Genomic DNA, 22515 nt, shown 5'->3' with positions numbered 1-22515 from the left:
TTCTGGAATAATTAAGGATGAGTGGAAAATAATTTAACTGTTAATATGTGGGACAATTTGTAAAGAAAGTATGATTTGCATTCTAGTCATGTCTTTTGAATATTTGGTGTTATCTGTGATAGCTTGACCTGGCAGAGAACTTTTAGTTAGATGCATTGCAAATATTATTTAAGAAATTTTAAACAATCAAGTAAAATATTTCTCATGGGTGACATTGAGGTGCAATATTGAGAGCTAATGCCCTCCCTAGGACCTAGTTTAAAATCTCAACCTTTTCTCTCTCTACATGGACTTTGTACATTTTCTGTGCATTTGCATGTACCTTCTGTGGTTTCTCATAAGTCTCCTCATAGCATAAAGAGTGGGTATTGTTAACTGGTATCTGTGAATTGGTCCTAGTGTGAGTGAGTATGAACTGACATGCCACACATTATTGGAGTCTCCTTGTGACATCTCAGAAAACAGATGGGTAGTCTTCTTATCTCTTCATTTTTTACACTTAATATTATGGGATTGTGAAGAACTTTTCCCCCTGATTGTAGGCGATACCGAACATGCCTTAATATCACAATGAAGACTAAAAACAGTTACACCTATGCTGAGAAGATGGGGATATTAGGTTATGATTACTCCAGATGTTTTGCAAAGAACTAAAGCAAGAATATGAAATTATTCAATGTGGGTTTTTGAGATGTTTTCTTGTATCTTGGATATTATACCGCTCTCCTAAAATAGCTGCAGTGAAGCTAAAATTTCTAGCTCTTATGTTACAAATGCAGTCACTGTCTCACAATGTGGATTACTTGAAAAACCTTACCCCACCTTGTAAAACTGGCAGCTCAGAATGGTACTCATTTTTTGCCTTAATGTATCAATTTGCATGCATATATATATATATATATATATATATATATATATATATAATATATATATATATATATATATATATATATATATATATATATATATATATATATATAGAGTCAGGGATGCCATATGAAAGACCGGAAGAGGGCGTGCACCCACCTGGGATCATTTGGGGGCCGCCACCCTGGTTGCTTTGGGGTCCACTAATAGAGGGCTTGGAAGCCCAACCCTGTAGGGGCCCGTGGTCACTGCCAGGGGGCGCCCCAATGCCTTTGGAGCCCTGGACCTCAGCACTTCCGCCACACCAGGAAGTTCTGGGGGGAAGAGAAGCAGGGACACCCGGAGTGCTTCCGGGAGTACAGCCGGCACTTCCGCCACACTGGGGCGTGTCGGTAGGTGATTGCCGGGGAGCACCTGGAGCACATCCGGGTGTGGATAAAAGGGGCCCGAAGAAGAAGGCATTATGTGGCCAGGACTTTGTGGGATTTGTGTGTGCACTGATTTTCGTAAATAAACATGTGGTGGTGGAAAACCAACATGTCTGCCTGTCTTTGCCCGGGTATATATAATCTCTGTCATATTAAAAATATGGTATCCTTTCAGATTTCTAATATTTATATTTGAATGTTGTAATCATGACCTGAGCCATGAGAATTTAATTGTGTTATCCTTACCTGAGTCTGAAAATTAGCATTTGTTTTAAAAGCCTGTTTCTAGTTTCTAATTAGAGTACTGATAGTTATCACCCCTCAACACCCCTTAATCAAGCAGCCTGTTAAAACTTACAGCACTCTTAGCCTGCTGTGTATTGTCTACCCCTCAATGGCCGCAGGTGGTCTCCCGTCACTTTTTTTATAATTATTTTGGGACGGGGGCTGTGCTTGTCATTGCTAATCTTCTTAGTGACACTAAACAAGAAGAACAGTGGTCCTAGCAAGTAATCCAAGGTAGAAGTCCTTTGAGAGTCTGTGAATCTGCCTTGTATCTGAATAGCTTTGACATGGGGTGGGATCTGTATAAGTACCAGTATATTAAAAAGATCTCTTGGCTAGTGGAGGAGAAAGCAGAGTTACACATCAGCGCTCCTCAATGGAAATAAAGGAAGCTTGTACTGACAGAGTACTTTATGTGTCTGCAACATCCTTAAAACGTTGGTGGGAAGGAGGATGAAAGAACTTAATTATGGGAACACAAAAGGGTGAGGGGGGCTCTACGGCTGTGCTCTTTCCCTCTCGATCTGTTTCTTTTACTCTCTCCCTCTGTTTTTCTATTTCTTTATTAGAAGCATTGTGTTTGAGATCTAGATCTAAAAAACTTGAGTTATAATTTTATTCTTCTTATTCACAGAACCTTATTATTTTCTGTAGAAGAGGTGGGAGTGATTTTTCAAACCAACTATTAATATTATTTATCTGTATTGTCTATGTTCTTTCCAATGCTTGCTTCATCACTGCATTCATAATAACATTTTCAGTCACTCAGTTTAAGACACGATGCTGCATTGTGCATGGTTTATTTTTTCAGGAAACAAGGGTTCCTAATCCCAAAAGACATGGGTCGGTGCACTTTTTTTTTTTTTTTAGTAACAGTTAACACTGAAAGATACTTTTATTGTGAATTTGAAAATAAACTAATTTATGTAAAGCTGATTTTTAAAACTGATTTTTAAAGTTAAAACATGTATTTAATGCAATGACTCAGATATTTAAATGTGGTGAGTTTCAAAAATATTTGTCTCATTTTTATTTAGGCTAATTTTTACTAATTATTTTTATGAAACTGTTAATTTTTATTTTTAATGCAGTCATCTGGGGAAGAGAGCTTGTAATTCTGCTAGTCTGAGTGTGGGAATTTTGACTGCCGTTCTCATCAACTTTTTGGCTCCTTGCCCACACTTATTTCAGACTGCTGAAATAATTGTGAAATGACTTTTGTTGTATTTGGACCACAAAACATATTCTGACGTGTCAAAAGCATGATCTGTATACTTTTAATGGTTGTGAATTGAAACGTATTACAAACAGAAACAGTATTAGGAGAATACCTATGTCCTTTTCAGGAGAAATCTGTAAAGCACAGGACAGTACAGTTAACATTGAACTGGGTCTATGGAATTATTTGTTTACATTACAGAGACACAACACCAGCTCCCTCTGTCACTAAAGCCATCTGGTAACCCTCGACTATGTAGCCCGGCGGATCCTAAAAAATGATTTCAAGCTTCAGACTCTCTCCAGTAAGCAACATTGTCTATGTGTTCAAATTAGGTACTGTGTGGTGGCATCTTTGGGTATAGTGATAATATTTTCCCAGATCTCATTTTTATTGAGACAACTTGGACCATACTTTTCCTAGTAGGAATCCTATGCTAGGAAAGAACCTCTTAATAGTCCTTTCTAGTCCTTTGGCTTCTCCTGATTGTGTGAAATCATTTTTCTTACCATGGTTCAAGTGGAGCTTTTGCTTCCGGCATACCATTTTGACAGTATGGTCTGTCTATTTGTTGGGATTAATTAATTAACTGATTTCCTAGAAGTTATCAGGAATAAAAAAATAAAAGTTTTATTACCTTGTACATTATTACATGATCTATGTCACAAGGCTGCCATTATGACTATAGCAAGTATATTTAAGTGTGCACTGAATTTATTTTGTTAACCTTTGTATGTAAAAACAAGTTATATCAATAAGAAATGGGACTGATAGATGTGCAGATAGACAGAAAATGTTAAATAGCTAGACTAACAAGTACATTGGTAATCTGATTTTTAAAATGAAAAGGAAAATGGATAAATAATTGTTTAAAAACATAAAATAAACAATGGTGTGGGATTCATTATCTCCAGTTAATAAGTATAAAGGTCAGTTTGCCATCACCTAGTTCTAAATAATCTCTAGGCAATCTTTTGTTAAAAGAAAGGCATTTGGGAGTTTGAGATTTGTTGGTTCTTGTGTACATGTAAAGGTAGTTTGGGTTGGGTTGAAAAGGTGAGGTGTGAACATGGTACTGCTGTCATTGGACTGTATACTGCAAAAGCAAGTGCTTGTGTTTCCCCTAGTATGCTGCATATGATTTGACCATATGTTGAACCAATTATTCAGTGTTGTCTATCATGCAGAAGTCAAGTGAATAGTTTAAAAATGCACAACTACACATAAAACAATTCTACAACTATAAGTTCAGGGGACCTCTGTCAGGAACTGTCTGCTTCAGATGAGTACAATGCTTCTATTTTGCTTTCATTGTTGATGGAGTTAGAGACATAAGAGAAGTCAACCCCAAATTCAAATGGTATTTTTTTAATATGCCCATTGTTATAGCCTTCAATTTGATTGTATAGGCTGCATCTGTTTTATTTTTACTGTCCTTGGCATATTAACACACTCAATATCCAAATGAAATACAAATTTAACACTTTATTATGAGGACCAGCTAACTCAACTGATTTTAATGATGTATTCATTCATTCTTAAGATTCACATGATGTATTAGATGTAGCTTCTTCCTTTCAAGTGCCAAACGTTCCTTTACTCACTCTGGCCACCCATCCCAGAGAGGTGGGCAAAAATGTGCCCTGTTCTTACAAATGTATTCCTTGTGAAACGAGAAAAGATTTAGCAGGAAACTGAAGTTATTAGTTCTGTCTGAAATAAATAAGCAAGGATCTGATGGAAGCCATAGACCATCTGTTGGAAATATGCAAAGTACTAAAATATGATTTTCTGCAAAACAACTAAATGAACATGCTTTCATGTTTGATAAGAGCATAAATAGCTGTGTGTGTATAATTATAAGTGAGCTCCTTAGGTGTCTCTGGTTTGGTCTTTTTGGCCATAAGCTTCAATTACCCTGATCACTTATAGACAGACACAATAAGATGCCCATATCTTAAATAACTTGAAATGCATTGACAAGGCAATAATTCTTATATAGAAGCCAACAGAACTGAACTGTAATGCAACCCAGTGTGCCACTACACTAAGCAACACATCAAATTAGCATATGATCTGAACACTAATAGAATTTTTAACCTCCATTTCCTACAAAAATGGGAACTGATTATAATTTGACATTAGTATAATTATGTTGACACCTGAACAAATATGACTTTCATGGCAGAGTCGGTTGACAAAAATCTTTCCTGCCTCCTAGCTGCAAAATCCAGTGCCTGAAGTTTGCAGATGAACACCTAAAGAAGACTAATCATTTTGGAATCCAGTTCTGTGGACTGAAGAAGTCAAAACAGAACTTTTTTTACCACAATGTGCAAAGGTATGGTTCGGGGAAAGAAGGGTGCCAAATTCCAGGAAAAGAACACCTCTACAACTGTTAAGCATGGGGGTAGATCAATCCTGATTTGGGCTTGTGTTGCAGCCTGTGACACAGGAAACATGTCATTGGTAGAGGGATGAATGGATTCAAATAATTACCAGCAAATTCTAGAAGCAAACATCACACCATCTGTAAAAAAGTTGAAGCTAAAAAGAGGATGGGCCCTACAACAAGTTAATGACCTGGAACACACCACTAAATCTACAATGGATTACCTTAACAGATGCAAGCTGTTCCCCAACCACTGAAAATCTGTGGATGCAGAACAGTGCCTGCAAGACAACCCAAGAATCTTGCAGAATCAGAAGCCTTTTGCAAGGATAAATGGGCAAAAATACTCCAAGTAAGAACTGAAAGACTCGTGGCTGGTTATAAAAAGCATTTACAAGCTGTGATACCTGTCAAAGGGGGTGTTGCTAAATACTGACCATGTTGGGTGCCCAAACTTTTGCTTTAGGCTCTTTTAATTTTTTTTTTGGTATTTTGTACCTGTCAATAATGGAAATAAAAATGTAATCTTGCTTAAAATATTTAAAAAAATATGCCTTTTTTAGCTTTATGCCCTTTGGTGATCACTTCATTTTTTGCTTACTGTACCTAATTATTCACAGTAACAGACATTTTAAGCAAAGGTGCCCAAACCTTTGTATGCCTCTGTATGTGGTCAAAGGTGTTTGGAGTATCCTGGACCTGTTGTAAATCTCCTACTGAAATGTTCAAGCATACAAAAATCCGTGTGTGGAAAGTACCATGATTTGCAGGGTTTGCACAGCTTCTGTTTGTTGAACAGAACAAAATGTTGCCTACATAAATCAGAGTTGATGTGGTTAGTGAAGAAAACAAATCACTCCATTTATTAGTATCAGCCAAAAAAAAATTGCGAAATCCTTAAAATTGTACTCTTTTTGAAGTGCACCCTGTGTCAAGCATGGTAAAAGGCTAAATCAGCCTTTGTTATGTTTGGTAAAAACTGGGAGACTTTTTATAAAAGTTTCAGTAATAAGGAATGTATTGAATGTGTTGGTTAATGATAGATTGGGTGATTGATATGTGTAAACACTTATGTTCCAACATATGGTCTGTGTTTGTAAATTTAGAAAATAAATAAACCTAAATTTGTTATTGATTAAACTGTACTTGCTAATGATAATTGCTAACTGTTTCTGCTGAAGATTTTATATTTGTAATATTTTATCTTTTTTATATTATGTTTCAATTATGTTATCATCTGCATAGTATTGTGATTATAACTGAGTACCGTATGAATAATTTATATAAATATATTTAACTGCATTTGTAATTTTACCACAAACTATGAGCAGTCATGAGCAAGACTAAAATCTGTTTTTATCAACAGATCAAAGCTACTGAAGTATTTATGAATACTAAAATGCACACAAATTTGCTTACATTTTTTAAGCTTACATTTTTTGAAAGAAACCCAATATTTGACTTGCTCTTACTTAAATTTTTTTTCAGAACTGAGGTGAAAATTCCTGTTACTGAGCTAGGCAAATGTATTTTTATTTTCTTTTTTCAAGATGCCTAAAGTGCAGTGCACTGGGAAAGACTTCAAAACTGCTTGTTTTTAGTTTGACATTTCATTAATTTGTAAATGGCTTTTGAATTCAGTCATGAAAATGATGCCTGGAATCATTGTTAACTAAAAGAAATAATTGCACAATTTCAACTTGTAGGGAATAGAATGGAGAATTGATAATATTTCTGCTTGATTTATTGTCAAAAAGGGCTGGATGCTTCATTTGTTGAACAACATTCTCATAAACACACATGCTACTATATAAGAGTCAAATTTGAGATACAGTAGAGAGACATATGATGGCTATAATAAATAGCCAACAATAATTACAAGCAATTTCTACAGCACATGAAGTATTTCAACAACATGTAAAGAACACATATGGGACAATATTAAGTGAGATGTTTCAGTGACATATATCAAAAGGTCCTCAGTATTGTTACTGAAAGTTTAAGTTATACAAAACAGTATCTATTTAAAGATAGCCATTCACTGCAATTAGGGCCTAATTTCAAATATCTACCTTTGTTGCATGACATGTTGCATGTTGATTAGTATGAAAATCCACAACAGAGTGAAGCCCTTCAGCTCTGGTATTTTGTCAGCTTTGGATTAAAGTATAATTTCATTTTGAAAGGCATGGAACAGTTTACTAATTGGATAGTAGCTGATTTCAGCAACAAAGATTACTATTTTGTTGGTGTTTGTTGCTAAATACATTAATTAAAATTACTTAAGAAAATCACTAAGAGTTGTTTAATAGCATTTTAAATGAGTATTTTTGTGTTATTTTCAAATTTTAAGTTAAGTTTTAAATTCAGCCCAAGACCTTCCAATTGTCCTTCTTAAACTGACATTTTGAGAGCACTTTTGGCATCTCTCTACTGTTTTTCTTTATGCTTATCTGTAAATACTTATTGTATATTGTACTTATGTAAAAACCTATATTTGTAGTAGAATGCAGTGTAACATATTTTGCTCAACTGTGTAAACATTTGCAAGTTCTTCATCCTCTAAAACTTCTCCTGGAGCCCCCAAGCAAAGCATGTAAATAAGAATAATTCATTCCCCTGGAAAACAGAATTTTGCATCTAGCTATGCAGTATTATATTTATTTTTTGATTTTTGTTATTGCAATTATTTTTGTGTATGGCTCAGTAAATATTAAATTATGAATAAAGTGTAATTATGTATATTTTTTTAAAAGAATACAAATACTTCACCAGGCAAGCCAGCAATAACTTATCTTGTTATTTCGATAAAAGAATGCCTTTATTTGGACAAAGATATAGAAACAGTCTTTTTGTGATTTCTTGTGGGGGAAAAAAGTTAAGCGCTGAGTGCTAGGATAGACATTATCCTGCAGCCAAAATCAAAACCTGTGACTTTATTATTTCATGTAAAACTTTAGTAGTTCTTCTTTTTATTGTTAATAATTTATCTTAAAATACTTTTAATAAAATAGCATTTTCAAACTCAATTAATCTGATGCAGTGTTTTGGAACTGGGACCTATCCTAACGGAAGAAGGCAGAAACAGCCCTGGACAAGAATGACATTGTAAAAATGAAATCTTAAAAACATGTTTTTTTTTTTTTAATCTTTTCTTAAAGCATTTTTTAAAAATGTATTTAAAAAAACACTAATGGCAAAAAAATCCTCATAACCCAATATCCTCAGTGTTGAGGTGGTATGAAATTTTAGATGAGATGGGCTATTGAAAGGTTGGTTTTTTACGTACAATATCCCAGATCATGAAAAACAATTAGCATCGTTTTGACTGCTTGTACTGTATATCAGTAAATTCTAGCTGTTACTGGTAATGTTAATTTTGCTTTCTCATATTGATATTTTTTTAATTATTTGTTGTAGTTCTTTGTATTGATCCATTATGAAGTCTTTCCCTTCTCAACCACCATGGTGGCACTTGTTTTTACTTGTATTGTGTATGTCCTCATAAATGATGGACCCATTTATAGACATTTTGCATTCAACTGAAATTATTTTTTTTTTTATGATCCGTCTCAGAATTTGACTGATGTATCATAGTTGGTATTTCAAAAGTAAAATGAGTATGTATACATATATGATCTTTTTTTCCATTGTACAGTTATTCACGTATTAATAATTAAATATTGACTACTGTTAAAGCTAAAAACTTTTTTGCTTAAAAAATAGTCAGAATATTCAGAATTTAATAAACTAAGTTCACAACTCCTTGTGCATGTGTGCACAGCAGGTATGTGAATATCCTCCAATAGTTTCCCACATTCAAATCCCCAACCATGCAAACATTCACAGTTAGTAATTACTGGCAGCAGTCACAGCTGCTATGGGGACATTAGAAAACAGCGGGTGAGGCGGACAAAACACAGACTATTTCCTGACCTCAAGGCTTTAGAAATAGGCATTTCTTATTAGGTCATCAGTATCTGGATCCTAGATGATGAACGGCCCAGACCATGGGTTGCTAAAACAGTGAAATACAACTATTATTGAAGATGTGATAAAAGCAGGGTATTTATCTGATGTATGCCAGCATTTCTTAGTAAATGAAATAAAATTCTGCCATCTTTTAGAGCTGGTGTTCACTGCATTACCTTAACAGAATTTACACCTGAAACGACAATATCCCATCATTATAGGTATATGCTTTAGCTCTGATCGTGCTAAACTGGATTAAGGATTGTATTAGTGGATAAACGTGTTGTTTGTCTTCTCCCTACTTCCCAGTTGGAAACCATCCACTTTATTTCAGAGTGATTGTTAAATTGTTAAATTATTTTCTTTAATAAGTTTTCAGAATATCATCATTTTTATTCTTATGCTTATCTGTCCAGTATCTCTGGAATCAGTCAAATGATTTTTAGTATCCATTTGTATGCACTTGAAATTTTATTTTTTATTAAAATAATTTGTTATACTTTTCTTTTAAGTAAATTGATAAAAGAATCTAATACACCCATATGCCTTTTTTGCATGCACTTTTATTAAAGATTAATGAACACTGGGAACCTATTGCATTGAATGGGAATCTTTTGCATTCGATGGCGACAGATGCAGCACTAAGCCTTTATATTATTATAATAAGAATACAACATTAGGCTTATACTATATGATATTGACAGATGTTAAAGAGAGCATGGGAGGCCAATTTGACCATGTGACAAGACTGTTTTGTATTTTCAGCAGCATGTTTATGCTTTTTTATTAATGATGTTGCCAATGAAGGAAAACATGCTGTTGACTATGAAAACTAGCATGGAAAATGTAAAAAATGAAAATTTTTATTTAAACTAGATCAGCATCAGTATATTTTTTTAATGATGCATTACATTTCCAAAATGTAGTAGCATACTTGTAGCAAATATCATGTTGGAATGGAGCTCAAAGCAGAAACCAAGGCTTAATGTCATGCCCGTCCAGCTCAGTGCATATATACTTCCACTCCAACCTGGCTAAATAGTGTAGGAAACTATGGATAACCTAATGTAATTGTCCAGGGGCTTGGGTGTGTCCATAGATTTTAGGATGTCTGAAGCAATAGAACTCTTCACTGTGCTACAGTTGCTACCCTAGTTAGACAAGACAATTATTATTAACTGGATTAAAGTATTTTCTGTGGCCTGTACTGCTCATGATCTATTTTTGTTTTAAAGAGGGTCAGCTACATGTAACTCTTAAAAGCATTGTATTTTAAGAAGAGTAAAATTTAGTTAACTATTCTTTATTTAATTCAATCTCCAAACTAACATCTAGTTTCACTGTAGTAAGGGGATAGAAGGAGTTGCAAGGGCCAACATTTATTCCAGCAGCATTGTGTGTAATGCATAGACCAACCCTGGTTGGGATGCCTGTTCATTGTAAGGTACACTCACCCATGTATCCAGAACAATCAGTATACACATCATGCCTTTGTGATATGGGAGAAAACTGGAATACAAAGAGAAAACCTATACAGACACAGGGAGAATATGTAAAGTTCATGCATGTGGTGACTCAACTAATTAGTACACCATTTTTTTCAATTTTGTTCTGTCCTTTCATCAGTCTTTAAACACATTTAATTCAGTTACAGGATGGCAAGGGATGGGAGTCTATTCCAGCAGCACCATCCATTAAATAGTACCAAAAACTGGCTGAATTGCCCTAGGTCTTGTGATTAATTAATATCTGAAAAAAAAAAATGGTTTAGCTGACCTGAAATTATATGGCTACGTTTGGATGGCCTGTTTTATATAAAATCCATTAGTATTTGCCAGTGCTCACAAAGATGCCTGTTGTCAATTAATTTATAAATTTCAGTTTAGTATCAGTAGTCATTCTATGTGTAATGAACATCCCATTAATAATTTTTAACAAGTAACAACAAATGTCCTGTGTTAACCTACTGACAGTGTTGCTTGTTAAAGTCAGCATGTGACAAACATAATGCCTTGTCAGCTGATTCTTTGTTTATTCCAGCTCTATTGAAGCAGTTTCATAATGCTGCATTTTATAATTTTATTTTTGCTCTGCAGAAGTAAATATCATGACTTTTTTGTTGTTTAGGTTAATTTTTGAAATGCATTTTAAGCAGTATACAGTAGATGTAGATGCTTATATAGCTATGTAAACCTGGCATGTCATGCAGCATGTGTTAATCAACTTGTAAAACTTCTTAAAATATATATATTTTTAGTAAAAAAATAGTTTCTTGGTCTAGTTTTTCCGTGTCATCATTGTAGAATAAACATCGGTAATAACTTGTGTGAAATGTTCCTGCGAACCCCTGTTGTCTGGTTCTTTGTGAACCTCAGGCTTACACTACTGTTATTAATGGCATCTTCAGGCTTATCTAACTTTGCTTTGTTGTCTTGATTTTCCAGGCCACTGAGACCATATTTAGAATGGGAGTTGCAAGAGGATCCATTAAACCTATCAAGCACGGGGAAGTAAGTTCTACAACATGATTAGCATTTTAATCCATCTCCCTTTACAAAAGATGGGGACAAAAGCCTTGTACCTCTTTGTTTGGAGCTGATTGGCAAACTGACAAAAGTGTGATTTAGTTGTTTTGTACAGAAACTTTGGGAAGAGGCTAAAATGTAATTCTGAGTTTTGTGTTCAAAAGCCATTGAAATAGTTTTGTAAGGACAGAACATGTCAATCCTTTTTCAGGAAAGAGTAAAAGACAAATTATTTCTTATTGTCCTGGCTTTTTGTTTTTACTTTAGCTGCTTTGAAGTTGTTGGAATGATTATTTTAGAGTTTAAATATCTTTCTACATTCTTTTTAACATAACATTGTGCTTTTTTATTCTTTTTTTAATGTCAGCAATCTAAATATGCATTACAGAAATGAAGAAACTAGAAATGAAGATATTTCTTGGATTACTTTAAGCATCTTGAAGTTAACAGTAAAGCAAAACAAAACAGAAATATTCTTTAACTGAGGAATTCTCTGCAATTAAGTTTTTATTTCACTTTTATTTATTAAGTGCCAATACTAAAATACTACTATTTATTTACTACTACCAACACTAAAATAATTTGGATTTACAAATCCACCCAGGTACCATATTTGTGTTGTTTCTCACAACCTGGTAAGTGTCTTTGTAGACTTTGGGCATTCTCCCCTTTTACAGGAAAGTTTTCTCAGAACTAACCAGTAAACTAAAAACTCAAATTTTGATTGTCCTTTTTCCTGTCTTGTGCTTGATGGTGGTGCAAAGCCAGTACTGGAAAAGTAAACTCCTAAAATATTTTTTTTTCTTTTTATCTTCTTCAGCTTCTCTAATTATGCAACATTTAAACTATAGCCTATTATATAATTAAACAATGTTATTTTGGATATTCAGTTATCATGTTTGATTCCTTTATGTTTTGCAGTTATAAAATTAATTCTAAACTATTTAAATGTATAAATACATTAATAAAGTTTAGGTTCTATGTAGGTTAGTAGGTTAGAGCTAAGCCAGAATCCTGCACGGAATCCTGCATGGAATTATCACTGAATCAGCACAAATCTATCACAAACCAGGTTTCCACCCAAGGAGTTTTTGCGAAAAAATATTTTGCGCTTCAAATTTTAGCTGATGGAAATGCTAATTATCGATAAAATGTTGTACATGTCGACATAATATTTTTCCGTTTAACTTTAGCGCATAAATTCCATATCGATACTTCAGATGTCACAAAAACTACATTGGAAACACTTTTTGTCGGGAAAAAAAGGGCTTTAACGCAAACAAATGTGTCACATGATACATTTTCATCACGTGCAATCAAAACGAGAATAGCGGAGCGGTTCGCATGGTCTGATGAAGAGACTTGTTATTTCTTGTGATGAGCCAATGCAGTAGCGGATAGGCTGGGTCTCCTGCTACTAAAAGGGGTACCTGAACTCCCTCCACATGAACTGTAGCCTGGGGGTGTCTCTCAGGATGTCTAAATAATACAAAAACCGCAAAGGTAATTTACTGTGCCAGTCAAAATATTTAATAAACCGTGTGTTTCATTATCTAAACATTTTTTTCTTATTATTAAATGGCAGATGTTTTGGCATATATGAGAAATTCTCTAATTAATATTAACTTTAGTTTTTTTTATTAAACGTCGTTATTTTGTATTAATTCAAATTTCAGTTTTAATTAAAAACCTTAAGGGAAGCAGGTTACAGAACTAATTCAGTTGTTAAAGGGATGTTGAAAGGTAGGCTCACCTGTACAGATCCGATGCTGCAAACAGAGCTGCATCATGGGCACTTCCAGGAGTGCCAACGCAAATGTCTCGTTTCATGCACCTGTCATCAACAAGGGCCTGGAGAACAATAGATGGCCACCCTTTGCGATTAATGTAATCGCGGTAGCCTTTCGTCGGGGGAAGAATAGGCACATGCGTGCCATCCAGCGCACCGTAAATCTGTTGCACAAGATGCACCAAGGAATTGCGGTATGCAATTTCATTGGTCTCCGCTACAGTCGGAAGTCTGATATAACGCCGCATTAATTTTTCTTTAATAGCAGTGCACACAGCATATACACATCGATGGACGGTAGTTTTACTAACCCCGAAAGTTTCTTAAACTACTCTATACTCGACGCATGTTGCCAGCTTGTAAAGGGCGATGGCAGTCCGCTTTGGGGTTGGAACCGGTGGTCAGTGACAACCTGTGATGGGCGCAACATCAGGACTGATGAATCCACACAACATCTCAAACATCACCCGTGTCATTCTAAAATGTTGCAGCCAGAGATTTTCTGTGAAGTGTCTCTCCACCACCTCCTCCCAAAAGGTCTTATTCCGTCGTCTCTCCCATACCCGTGGGTTTCGTCACACTGGGGTACTTTCTTCGAGCCCTAGGGCTATCAGACAAGCAACTGCTTCATTCTGATGTCGTCTTCGGATATTATGTACAATTCCAATTATTTGTGAAACTGAAATAACAGTAAGCTGGCAAATTTCAAAAAACTGTCTGAATAATCTCTCCATTTCTTTGTTTAGTGGAGGGGGTGTAACGTGGAAAACAAAACGTAGATAATTTGCGACATACACAAAATTACGTATGGAAACGGCTCAAAGGCAAATTTTTTTTTCGCGATACAACAAAACTTATGTGACAGTTCGTTTTGGAGGAGATGACCTCATCACGCACACCATTTTATCGATAAAAAGCCAGTTGGATGGAAACAGGCTGGAGACAGCAAATTTCGCACATTTTTTTTTACGTATATTCTGTTTGTCGATAACAAAACGTCGCAAAAAACTGGATGGAAACTTGGCTACAATCACTTACACTCACAGACCTAACTTTAAAAGGTCAGACTAAAGGTGTCTGTCAGTGTAATGTCTATGTTTTTGTCAGTTGACAGGAAAATCAGAGTACTTTCAGGAAAAACCCAGAGAGACCTCAGGAAAGCATGTAAATGGCATACACCAAGAGCTGTGGGATAAAATTGTGTGGTAGAGCAGTGAGAAGTCAAGCAAAATGACACCTTTTATTGGTTAACTAAATAGATTAGAATAAGCAAGCTTTTGAGGCAACTCAGGCCCCTATATAGAAGGGGAAGGAGGGTACAAAGCCAGGGCGGAGAAAAGGTCAGAGTAGGTGTGAAAAAAACTGCAATTAGAGAAGATGAAGTGAGAAATTAAAAAGGTCATAAGATGGTCATTAAGACCTAGAGACATATGTGATTCCCGACTGAGGTGAGCTTAGCTTCTGCTTTTCTTTAAAACCTTGTGAAAGATATAGATACAAATAAAATTAATTATATAGATAGACTGTATATAGATACAAAAGTTACATACATACATGCATAGATGATTTTCAACTTAAGTGTACTTAATTTAAACATACATTGACTGTTATTCTACTTCAAGTTATACAAGTTGCACTCAGATGACAACTACCTTTGTGGAGTTTTCTCCATATGTACGTTGGTTTGCTTTGACTTCCCTGATTTCAACTCATATTACAAAGAAGTACATTGTAGATTCATTGCCCATTGTAAATTAGTCTAGACTACAGTTACATCCAGTTTTGTGTTCATCTTTACCCCACAGATACGGTCAGGATTGACTTACACTCCTGATAGATCACTGCAAAAAAACTTTTTAGAAAATGTTTGATTGTGACAGGTACCTACTGGGTATGCACAAATACAGTTTTGGTTTTACTGCATCACGTAGGAACTCGTGAGAAACAGACATTTATATGTTTACTGACAATAACGTATTTAGTCACATTTCTGTTTTGCATAAGCTATTAAATTCAACAGAATTAAAAGTGTTTTGCTCCTGATTTTCTTTTGTATTCAATGTCTGGTGCATCATGTTGCAGTGTCCAACAGTAGTCAGCAAGCATTGAAGGGTTCAGGTTTCCCTGGTATTGTGTCTCCATCGTAGCAATGTCCTGGTGAAACCTTTCACCATGTCCATCACTGACAGCACCGAGATTTGCGGGGAAGAAGTCCAAGTGTGAGTGGAGGAAATGAAATCTTGAGTGACATGTTGCGCTTCATTATCTTGTATGCTTTGAGAAGTTTGTCTACCAGCTGAATGTAGCTTGGGGCTCTGTAATTGCCCAGGAAATTGTCAACAACATCTTTGAAGGCTATCCAGACTATTTTTTCTGGCCTGACTAACAGATCTTCAAACCGCTTGTTACTCATAACATGTCTGATTTGGGGGCCAACAAAATGCCCTCTTTGATCTTGGCGTCAGTTATTGGGAACATCTGTTTTAAATAACGAAAACTTTTGCCTTCCTTTTTCAGTGCTTTCACGAAATTCTTCATGAGTCCCAGTTTTATGTGAAGAGGAGGCAAAAATATCTTTGCCGGGTTGACAAGCAATTCATGTGCCACATATTTCTGTCCTGAAACTAACTTTTTACAGAGTGGCTAGTTCTGTCGAGAATAGTGCGACTCTTTGGCACGGCTGCCCCATTCACAGATGAAACAACAGTACTTTGTATAGCTGAGCTGCAGTCCTAGTAACAGAGCAATGATTTTAAGATCTCCACAGATATTCCAGTTGTACTTGCTATACTTGGACGTGCTTTAGCAACAGTTCCATATTTCTCATATGTTTCTTTCATGTGTGCTGCATAGCCAACAGGTAATGAAGGATAAACATTGCCATTGTGTAGCAGAACAGCTTTCAGGCTTAACATTGACGAATCAATGAAGAGACACCACTCTTCCGGGTTGTGATCACAACCCAAGGCCAAGAATAATCCTTCAATGTCACAACAGAAACAGAGACTGTCGACTTGTGCAAAAAATTTGCTTATATCATGATGTTGGCCTCGAAACACAGAAATGTTCGTACCTGCTGACAGCAAACCCCATTCCTGCAGTCTCGAACCCAGCAGCTCAGCTTTTGCTTTTGACAGACCCAAATCTCTGACCAAATCGTTCAATTCGGACTGTGTTATCAGATGTGGATCGCCTGGGGCCTCATGCATAACGCCGTGCATAGAATTTGCACTATAACATGACGTAAGCACAAAAGCCGAAATGTGCTTACGCACAGAAAAATCCAGATGCAGGAATCTGTGTGTACTCCAACTTCCACGTTCTTCCGCTACATAAATCCCGGCCAGCGTGAAAAGTGAAGCTCGTGCACGCGCCTTATATCCCGCCCCTACTCCTCCCAGAATTATGCCTCTTTGAATATGCAAATCAATATAAATCGCCCTTAAGCTCAGCCTTCTGTGAAAAGACAATGGTAAAAGCACGGGGGAAAATATAAGAATTTCAGCGAATATCAAGTGGAGGCAAAGGAAAAACATATTATAAGTTTAATTAAACCATGGTATAATCAACAAAAGGAAGTTGATTGAGTGACATAGCGTGTTGGGGAAACTTGAAAGCTAAGATATCAAAGTCGGCGTGAAAAGGCGAGTCGTAGTCCACCGTCTGAGTGTCATATGAAAGCTTATTAGGATACAGAGAATAAAAAGGCACACAGTGGGGAAAAAAGCACGAAATGTCAAGTTCACTCTTGAAATTTTCACTTTAATCATGTAGTTTATTTTGTCATTAAAGTAGAACATCATAAACGTCATCTTAAAATTGTTAAATGAACCAGTTTCTCAAATCACATTGTAATTAAAGTAGCACGTTAAATGCTTTGTTTTGTATGTGATCTTCTATGTGTGTGAATCAATACTTGCTTCTTAAACTGGCTCTCTTCCTCCGACAGGACACAGAATCCATTACATTCGTGATATTACAGCTCTCTGAATAACTAAAATACTGAGATGTATACGTGATATAATTTTCATGATGATAGGAGTAAAAGCACGTTATTAAACATGGGTTTCACGGCACAGTGATTGTGCACGACCTTCGATGAAATTATTTATTGCAGCAGTACTCTTGGGCAGCTCTAGGCTTGTGGCGGCCCTGGGCAGAGATAGAATCGATGGCTCCTTCGCCTGCCAATGTCAATATGGTATCTTATGCACGGTGGATGGCCACGTCCGTTGCAGACACTGCATAGCCACCTCGTGCTCATGACACAAGCGTTTAACTTTTGCCGAAATTTGCCGCTGCGTTTTTAGCTGTGTCGTTATTTTCTCTTTCTGTTTTATATTCAATATATATTGGTGATGCTGCCCCTGCAGTCCTTGCTTTTCTTTCTTCAAGTAACCGATCGCCACACAATCAGCTCTGTAATAGACGTTAAGCCATCTGTAAGCTTAGAGCGCGGATTCTTCAAAACGTTTAAGGAACATTGAACTATCTTCATAGTACATGTTTAATTATTCTATCCTTCACACCAGTCCCAGTAAAGAATATAGATTATTTAAATGAAGTTAAAGTTTTACCTGTATAATATAATAAACATATTTTACTGTATTTCATCTTAAAAATGATATTGTCATCATATGCAAATACGCACTTTATAAAGTGGCCCAGGTTGTGAGATATTATAACTGTAGTGCAAGTTTACAGTGGGGTGATTGTACTTATAAGTACAAACCGTTCTACAAGGAGCAATTGATTGAGTGTGTTTATAGTTCTTGGGATGAAACTGTTTCTGAACCGCGACGTCCGTACAGGAAAGGCTTTGAAACGTTTTGCCGTGGCTGAGGTAGCGTGTGCCTGATGCTGTATAACGATAATTCTCTTTCCAATCAGCTGCTGCTGTGATTCACACTCCGATACAGTGGTATAAATACTCCGAGTGGTGCAGTGAGAGTAATATGGAAAAAGATGATCTGCTGTGGCAAATCCTAACCGGAGCAGCTAAAAGAAGAAGAAGAAGAAGAAGGTGCAGTGAGAGTAACAACACTAAAGCAGTTATGGTATTTGGAATACTATGGCTATTCCCTGGACCATTTTATTGTTACAAGTTAATTACAATCAGATTCATTACACTAATAAACAATATGCGGTTAGTTTCAGTGTATTTATAAAGCCGCGTCAGAAAAATAAGGAGTAACCACACAGGAACAGTAGCACTGCTTTGACCCTGGGTGCCGCCAGTCTGCAAAACCGAGCAGAGAACTTGTGTATGACAAGGTATGAGGTACCGTGGAAAAGTGCCTGGCTTTATGTCAAGTGTAGGTTTTATACATCGTGATTTGAACATGGAAAAGTTCTTGCGCAACATTTATGTGCATACACACCGTTTATACATGAGGCCCCTGATGAGCATGGTTCAAAATCCAGGTCAATGTCACTGTCACTACCCTGCATTGCAGTTTCTTCATCTGGTTTGTCTAAGGTCCAATCCTCTGGTGGTTTCAGAATTGGAAGACTGTTGTCACATGGCATGGGTCTCATTGCTGACGGCAGATTTGGATATTCAATTGACTTCTTGTTTTTGGCAGAGAAACCAGACACATTAGTCAAACAGAAGTAACAGTCCGTCACATGGTCTTTCTGTTCTTGCCATATCATCGGAACAGCAAATGGCATCGTCTTTCGAGTGCATCTGAGCCAGGCTGTCAGACGGACAGCACATGTCACACAACAAATGTGAGGCGCCCATTCCTTTTCTTAATCACCAATTTTGCAGCCGAAATACAGATGATAAGCTTTCTTCACAAGAGCAGTCATCCAACATCTCTGAGGCACAAGTGTATATTCGCCACAGATATAGCAGAATGTATCGCAGCTGTTACGACATTGACGAGACATATTGCCCGACACCAAAACGTCTATGCACCGTGGAATTTTGTAGGGGCGCTGCGAAAACTTTCGTAAAATATATAAAATTGCTAGTGTTTTTAAACTTTTGGTTGATTAAAAAGATAATATTTAAAAAAAATATTTTATGTTGGAAAAACAGATAACGGAACACTTATGGAAATGAAGTCTAAGAAATGTGAGAGACTTTAAATGATCGACAAGGAAATGCGCGTCTGTCTTTCGAAAATTGATCCTCGCATCAATCTCATATGTGCAACGTTCACATTAATTAAATTTAAGATTTATCCTTTGATTCCTTTATTAATAAAATGTCTTTCAAACTTGTAAAATTAACTGTTGTTAATTTGTTAATAATGTCAACTTCCACAGAACAGCCTCCATCCTGGCCTGATCCCATGCCCGGACATGCCCAGGCTGCACAAACCATTGTTAATAAGTCACTTACAGGGGCGAAAATTTTTGGATACAAATATAAGAAAAATCATGACAAAACTGAAATGGTACGTGATGGGTAAATTTTGATGTGATATTCGTGATCAGCACCCAAAAATCTATAAGAAACACCCAACAGTGTTCAATAAGTAAAAACTTTGTTGTACAGTGAAGCCTAAATTGAACTAATATGAATTTAAAAGATACATTATTAGACAATTATTTTCCATTCTAGAGGATCTGATATGATCATATAGTAGTATACTGGAAGTCATGAATAATAAATGTTATGGTGTCTGATAAAGTTTGACTTCTACCTCAACACTATTAGTAAGTGATGCCTTCAAAGGCCTTTTACTGTCTAGCTGAAGTATTGCACATTCAAATCCATGTGCAAATTATATTATGGTATACATTTTTAAGTTGTTCTTTCAGGTTAGCTCAGCGTTTTCATCTGAAGTGTATTTGTCCATAGAAATTGTATTGTAACTTGTATTCTTATAATAATAAATAATATGCACAGTTTCCCACTCCCAGTTGTGTCCATTTGACATTAGATAGATAGATAGAGATAAAATTCTGTTACAACGAAGTTCCAGGGACCTAAAAAATATTTAGTTGTACAGTAATCCCTCCTTGATCGCGGGGGTTGCATTCCAGACCCCCCCCCGCGATAGGTGAAAATCCGCGAAGTAGAAACCATATGTTTGTATGGTTATTTTTATATATTTTAAGCCCTTATAAACTCTCCTACACTGTTTATAAATATTCCCAGCAGAGTTATACAGCATAATCCCTTTGTATTCTCTTAGATATTAGGTAAGATTCATTGAAATTATGTATATAAACACACTGTTTATATACAGTAAAACCTAAATATTATTTTAAAGATATTGAGTGTCTCCGATATCACATATGTTACAGCCATTACGATAGACAGGCCACCAGCAATAAATACGTACAATGCAAGAAAAACCGCATACAGTAAATGTGTGTACAGTGACACTAAACATACGTACATGTACTAAGTACTGTAAGTAGAAAATTAATTATGGTTACTCACCAACAATGACACGATGACTTGTCCGATAACAATGAGTTTAATTTTACTGCACAACAAAGGAGAGCGTTACAGCTCTTCTAAAGGAGCCACTTCAGGCGATTGTGTAGCACTGCCGTTGTTCTTCTTCTGGCAGTCTTCAATCCAAATCCTTAAAGCAGATTCCATCCAGACTACTGCCTTATTACATCCACTTACAACTCGTTTTGCACCCTGGTTAAAAGGACACTGCGGCCGTAGATCTTATAGTCCTTTCCTACTTTTTAAATAAAAAGAATCGTAGCCTTCAACAAATCCAAAATATTTACCTTTTCGGCAATCATTAACATCTTCCTTTGGCGCTTGGGCACAGCCCCTGAAGCAGTAGCAGATCTTTTTGGAGCCATAATGAAGGGCTTGACTATGTACAAAGATAAACACAAAAGAGCACAACTCTTTACACAGTGAAACACGTTGATGCTTGATGAGTGAGACGAGACTTCCTGGTTAACACTGCATTCAGCACGCAGGAACTTAACTGCGTGCTCTGATTGGTTAGCTTCTCAGTCAGTAGAACTTAACTGCGTGCTCTGATTGGTTAGCTTCTTAGTCATCCGCCAATAGCTTCCCTGGTATGAAATCAACTAGGCAAACCAACTGAGGAAGCATGTACAGGAAGTAAAAAGACAAATTGTCCGCAGAACCCGCGAAGCAGTGAAAAATCCGTGTTATATATTTAGTTATGCTTTCATATAAAATCCGCGATAGAGTGAAGCCACGAAAGTCGAAGCGCGATATAGCGAGGGATTACTGTAATGAGATTCTGTATTTGTAGCTTTAGTGCTTTCTTTAACTTGCGTCAAGGCATCTTCAATCATTTCAATAGCTTCTTTCGCATTAATTTTAATCTCCTCCTGTCTACAAGTTATGCTGATGAGAATTTTTCTCAGCATTTCCTTGCGATAATACACTTTCAGGGTGCGAATGATGCCCAAATCCAGTGACTGAAGCACTGCCATGCAATTGGGTGGGAGGAATTCAACACAAACATTATTTAAATGTGGATGCATGTTGTGGGCAGCGCAATTATCAATCAGAAGCCAAATCATCCTTTTCTTCTTCTTCATATTGTGAGGTTTCTGAACTCTTTTGGGATCCTCCACCCCAGACCCAACGGGAATGTCACACTGAAGTGTGTCCTGAAGTGCAATTGCCGTGTCTGTGGAAGATTGTTTGTCTGTTGCTGGGGCTGGGCAATAGCAGGCTCACAGTGGTGCAGTGAGGTACCACAAAAGTGAATCCTAAAAGATCGGGGTCACACTATAAGTCCCTGTCTTACACCCCAAAACACGAGGCTGAGTCTCAATACTTTAGCAAAACCAGCTTTATTCAGTTTGAAACAGGAACAGCAGGGTTATTTATTGTGGCGGGGTCTGCCACTCTCCTTTAAACAGACACAGCAGTCAGGCAAGGCTGTGGCCAGGTTAGTGGCCAAGTAATCCTGTTACCTGCATTTACATGGTTCCTTGCATTACCCATCAAGATCTTTTCTGTTTTCTTTGGCGGAGAGATGCAGCAGAGCTGTGAGCCTGCTTTTGCCCTGGCAACAGATAAAGTCTTCCACAGACGCGGTGATTGCACTTCGGGACGCTTATTAGCG

General features: G+C 36.5%; 1 protein-coding gene across 2 annotated transcripts in view; it reads left to right on the top strand.

The window, feature by feature from the left end:
- Nucleotides 1-22515, top strand: part of tmem135 (transmembrane protein 135) — a 421403-nt gene that overhangs the window by 178912 nt on the left and 219976 nt on the right. For both annotated transcript variants that reach the window (XM_039744170.1, XM_039744172.1), the window contains exon 5: nucleotides 11608-11673. In XM_039744170.1, the coding sequence (XP_039600104.1) occupies nucleotides 11608-11673 (66 nt within the window). The remainder of the gene's footprint in view (nucleotides 1-11607; nucleotides 11674-22515) is intronic.

Source organism: Polypterus senegalus, chromosome 2 (assembly GCF_016835505.1).
Source record: "Polypterus senegalus isolate Bchr_013 chromosome 2, ASM1683550v1, whole genome shotgun sequence".
Taxonomy (NCBI): domain Eukaryota; kingdom Metazoa; phylum Chordata; class Cladistia; order Polypteriformes; family Polypteridae; genus Polypterus; species Polypterus senegalus.
The sequence above is the reverse complement of the archived record's forward strand: the minus strand, read 5'-3'. Positions and strand labels throughout refer to the sequence as shown.